The sequence below is a fragment of the Alosa sapidissima genome, chromosome 1 (assembly GCF_018492685.1).
Source record: "Alosa sapidissima isolate fAloSap1 chromosome 1, fAloSap1.pri, whole genome shotgun sequence".
Lineage (NCBI taxonomy): Eukaryota > Metazoa > Chordata > Actinopteri > Clupeiformes > Clupeidae > Alosa > Alosa sapidissima.
Window position 1 is genome coordinate 27,727,319 of NC_055957.1, and position 3,889 is coordinate 27,731,207.

The following is a 3,889-nucleotide window of genomic DNA, read 5'->3' on the forward strand; positions in this document are numbered from 1 at the left end:
TTGAAAGACCAGGTCGCGACATAGATTATGGATATAATGCAGTTATATACAGTAACAGTCGACTTTTAAAACACTTGAAACAAAGCTGTTATACTGGACCTTTGCTCTAGCTAATTAACAGTGCTATGTATCCCACTGTATCAGTCTTGAAATGTAACACACTATTGCCAATTGTTTTAGATAACGTCAAAATAATTATGGAGATCCGATATGCGATTAGGCCTACTTGTTTTCGTGTTTTTGCAACAACTGTAATGTTAAATTTCGCAAACTTCTTTATGCACCAGATCGTATCAGATCATTTTGAAAACAAATGTATTATAGGGTTATCCTGACTTGGTAGAGCTTTTTTCTTTTTCAGCTGATCGAACAACTTAGACTAACTAAACTGTATTTAAACTAAACATGAAATCGAGGTGGCCTATATGGAAACATATGTACATTTGTGTACAATTGTGTACATTTATGTACAATTACAGGCTATAGGCTGTAGTCGGTTTACTTCCACAAATAAAATGTCATAGGCTACACGCAAGATGATTAAACTATGTGAACTTTAGGCTACATGTAAAACAAAATGTAGCCTAATTAATTTACCAAGTTACCAAATGTCACACTGTTCTTTTAAAAATATGTACATTATAGGTAAGACTCTTGGTTCCGTTTTTTATTTGAAATAGACACTTACTCTTTTGATAAATAAATAAATAAATAAATAAATAAGTAAGAAGTTCAGCACATTACAGATGTCCTGTAATAGACAGGGTCATCAGCAAAATTAGAAAAAGAAGAAGAAAAGGAAGAAGAAGAAGAAGAAGAAGAAGAAGACCGTAAACAACAACTAGCCTATATCGAATTAATTAATTAATGAGTAAATTAATCAATAAAAAGGTATAAGAAACACAATTAGTAAAACTGTAAACATATGCCAATAATACAAGTATACAACAGGTGACATTTTATACAGGCAGGGTAAAAACATCACAATGTTGATTTGTACATGATTTTAATAGGCTATTTACATAGTCAACCATAATCAATAACGAATATTAATATTTTTTTTGAGATTGTGTACAAAACAAACAGCCTTCAGCAGCAGACAATTCTGTATTTTTATATTTACCCCTGCACTTGTAATGATTTCAAAATACAAGGCATACAGCAGAATACGAAAAACTGCATTTATTTCTGAAATCCAGTTAATCTACAATAAGCCAATAGGCTATATGTTTAGCCTACTGAATTTCATGCCAGATCATCCCATCTGTTAGACTTCAATCGTGTTAAATTCTGCCTGAAAGTGGATATCTCACTAATGTGATTTGTCAGTCGGTTTACTTTTGAATCAATAGATGTTCAAGATGTTTTCACCTCTTAAAATAGTAATGCGACGTGCCATTGGAACTTTACAGTAGGATATTGTTCTCACAAAAATTTCGTTTTGTTGGTGTCAGTTAATACCAATGCATGGTTGCATAGATTATTTCTCCCTTACGATGAATTTATTTCAACATCTTTAAAATCAAAAGCAGCATTTACTACAAAAACACTGATTGCATCATTACATTTGATTGCACAGACTTTGCATTTATTTCATACATTGAATAAATACAATTCAAACCTTGTCATACAAAATCTGAAATGAAAATAATTAACCTAAATTATTGTAAACGGCCCAATTAATTGGGAATTAAATAAATACATATAGTAAGCAATTAACTGTGAACAAGCCCGAATAAAACAGATTTTATCTTCAGTGCATTAAATGTGCAGTCAGTAATTAACAGTCAAAAGGGAATTGGAACCTTTTAACTTGCCTATTAATTATGAAAAGGCGCATTTATTTCGTCTTGGATGGACTGACTGCGCAGATGCAGGTCGTAAGGGAAATGATTGTCAGGGGACATTCTGTACATGGAGTTCTGGGCGAGTGCCCCTCGAGTCGGCACTCCACAGTACCGCATTCCGTAGTGGCTATTCTTACCATACTCAGCGGGTTCTTCGTGCTTTAGTGAAAATATGCCGTTAAAGTTCATCGCAGGGCTGAGCGGACTCTCGAATTGTGGACTACTGCCCTCCGGAGACGCGCCCTCATAATAGGACTCATACGCGCCTTGGTAGTTATAGGGTCGGAATGTTTTGGTGCTGTCTATGGTGCCGGTGCTGTGGCCAGTGGGCGTGCCCATGTCCGAGGACTGGTAAGGGTACATCACGTCATATGCAGGCCTGCCAGAGAAGGCCACATCTCCGTTGTGATCCGTGAGGAAATTTCGGGCGTTGAGCTGCAGACAACCTGCCACTAAATTGGTGGTCGGCTGCGACAATCCCTTGCACAGTGTCTGGACAAAGGAAAGCAAATCTGGTCTTTTACCGGCACTCAATGTCTCCGACAGGGCCCAAATGTAGTTCTTCGCCAGTCTCAGTGTCTCGATTTTAGACAGTTTCTGGGTTTTGGAGTAGCAGGGGACAACTTTGCGCAGGCTCTCCAGTGCGTCGTTCAAGCCATGCATGCGACTGCGTTCCCGCGCATTGGCTTCCTGACGCCGCATTTTGACCCTTTCCACGCGAACTCCACTCTTTCTCCGGGGGCCTCTCCGTTTATGTTGTCCGTTTTCGTCGTTACAGGCGTCTCTTTCGTCCTCATCTCTCTCCGAGTTGTCGTCCTCTGTCTCTTTTGTCTCGGACGTATCGTCGGGTGCGGGATGAGAGATGTCTTGCTTCCGTTGCTCACCAATATTCTCACGAGGAAAACTGGCACCAAAAGGAGGCTCGCACATCATGTCGTTCTCTTCGAACGGTAACGTCAACATGTCCCTGTAGAACAATAACACCGATAGAGAAAAATAAACATGAGCGGCATCATAGTTGTCTGCAAGTCATCACATGAGTCTGTGCGCTACAGGGGCTATGGGCCTGCAGAAGCCTATTACTGCACCCAGCTTTCTATATTTTACTAATTGCAGCCACAGTAGTATAGGTACTGCAACTCTTAAATTGTAATGTAACTCCATTGCATTAATCCTTTATTTTACAGCAACATAGGAATGTCTCTGTATGTACTGCATGTATAAATGCACCACAGTTCAGCAGAGAAGCAAGAAAAACAGATAAACATGCTTTACCTTTGAGTTCTCCTTGTCTGGATATCCTGGTAACACCTGCCTTGTATGCTCAAACCTTCCTTGTTTTCACCAACCTCGTTTGTGCACTGAGCAGGACTGTCAGACTCTCTCTCTCTCTCTCTCTCTCTCTCTCTCCCTCTCTCTCTCTCTCACTGAGAAATGACACTCATGCCAACTGCCAGAGCGGGTACCCATGCCATCTGCCACTGACGTCTTGTGGCAGCACTGATCACGTGGCGCGGTCTCCAGGGAGCTGCATCCCGCACAGCTCATCTGGCATCTCTGGTAATGGGCATTGGGAGCCTTTCATTTCCCATCCCCAAAAATTCAGACTTAAGGAAAAAAAAGATTAATGCTCAATTCATCTGCATCTCCATCACCACAAAGAATCGGGAGTATTTTTTATTTGTTTGTATTTAAGCTGCTTCTTAAAACAAATGAGAACAAAGAAGTTCAAGGTTCAAGGCAACGATAGATAAGGCAAGGACAATTCTGTTAAAATTCAAACAGGCAGCAAAAATACCAAATAAAAATCCTCCTCTGTCGTGTATAATGCGTATGATAGTACTGAATATGTATACTTCACAAACTATGATTGAGTTAAGGCTATGTAAGCAAATACAAGGACTCTCAGAAGTAATTTAAAGAGATCCTGCTTAATAAAAGTTCTAAGGCAAAGTTGCAAGGAGCATTTGATAAAAAAAAAACGACACATTAGAGAGAGACAGACTATGTGCTGTTAGGATCATGTGAAGATGCTGAAGAGC

At 39.5% G+C, this 3,889-nt stretch overlaps 1 protein-coding gene across 1 annotated transcript; it reads right to left on the reverse strand.

Moving 5' to 3' along the window:
* Positions 1 to 904: 904 nt before the first annotated feature.
* Positions 905 to 3,253, reverse strand: neurod6b (neuronal differentiation 6b). The gene is made up of 2 exons (XM_042056360.1): positions 3,123 to 3,253; positions 905 to 2,814 (listed from the first exon to the last, which is right to left on the reverse strand). Exon 2 carries the CDS (start codon positions 2,808 to 2,810, stop codon positions 1,821 to 1,823), a length of 990 nt encoding a protein of 329 aa, XP_041912294.1. The 5' UTR covers positions 2,811 to 2,814; positions 3,123 to 3,253; the 3' UTR covers positions 905 to 1,820.
* Positions 3,254 to 3,889: the final 636 nt, after the last annotated feature.

What these genes read in the sequence shown, in the direction of transcription:
- neurod6b (XM_042056360.1), bottom strand. Translation starts at nt 2,810, where the DNA reads ATGTTGACGTTACCGTTCGAAGAGAACGACATGATGTGCGAGCCTCCT.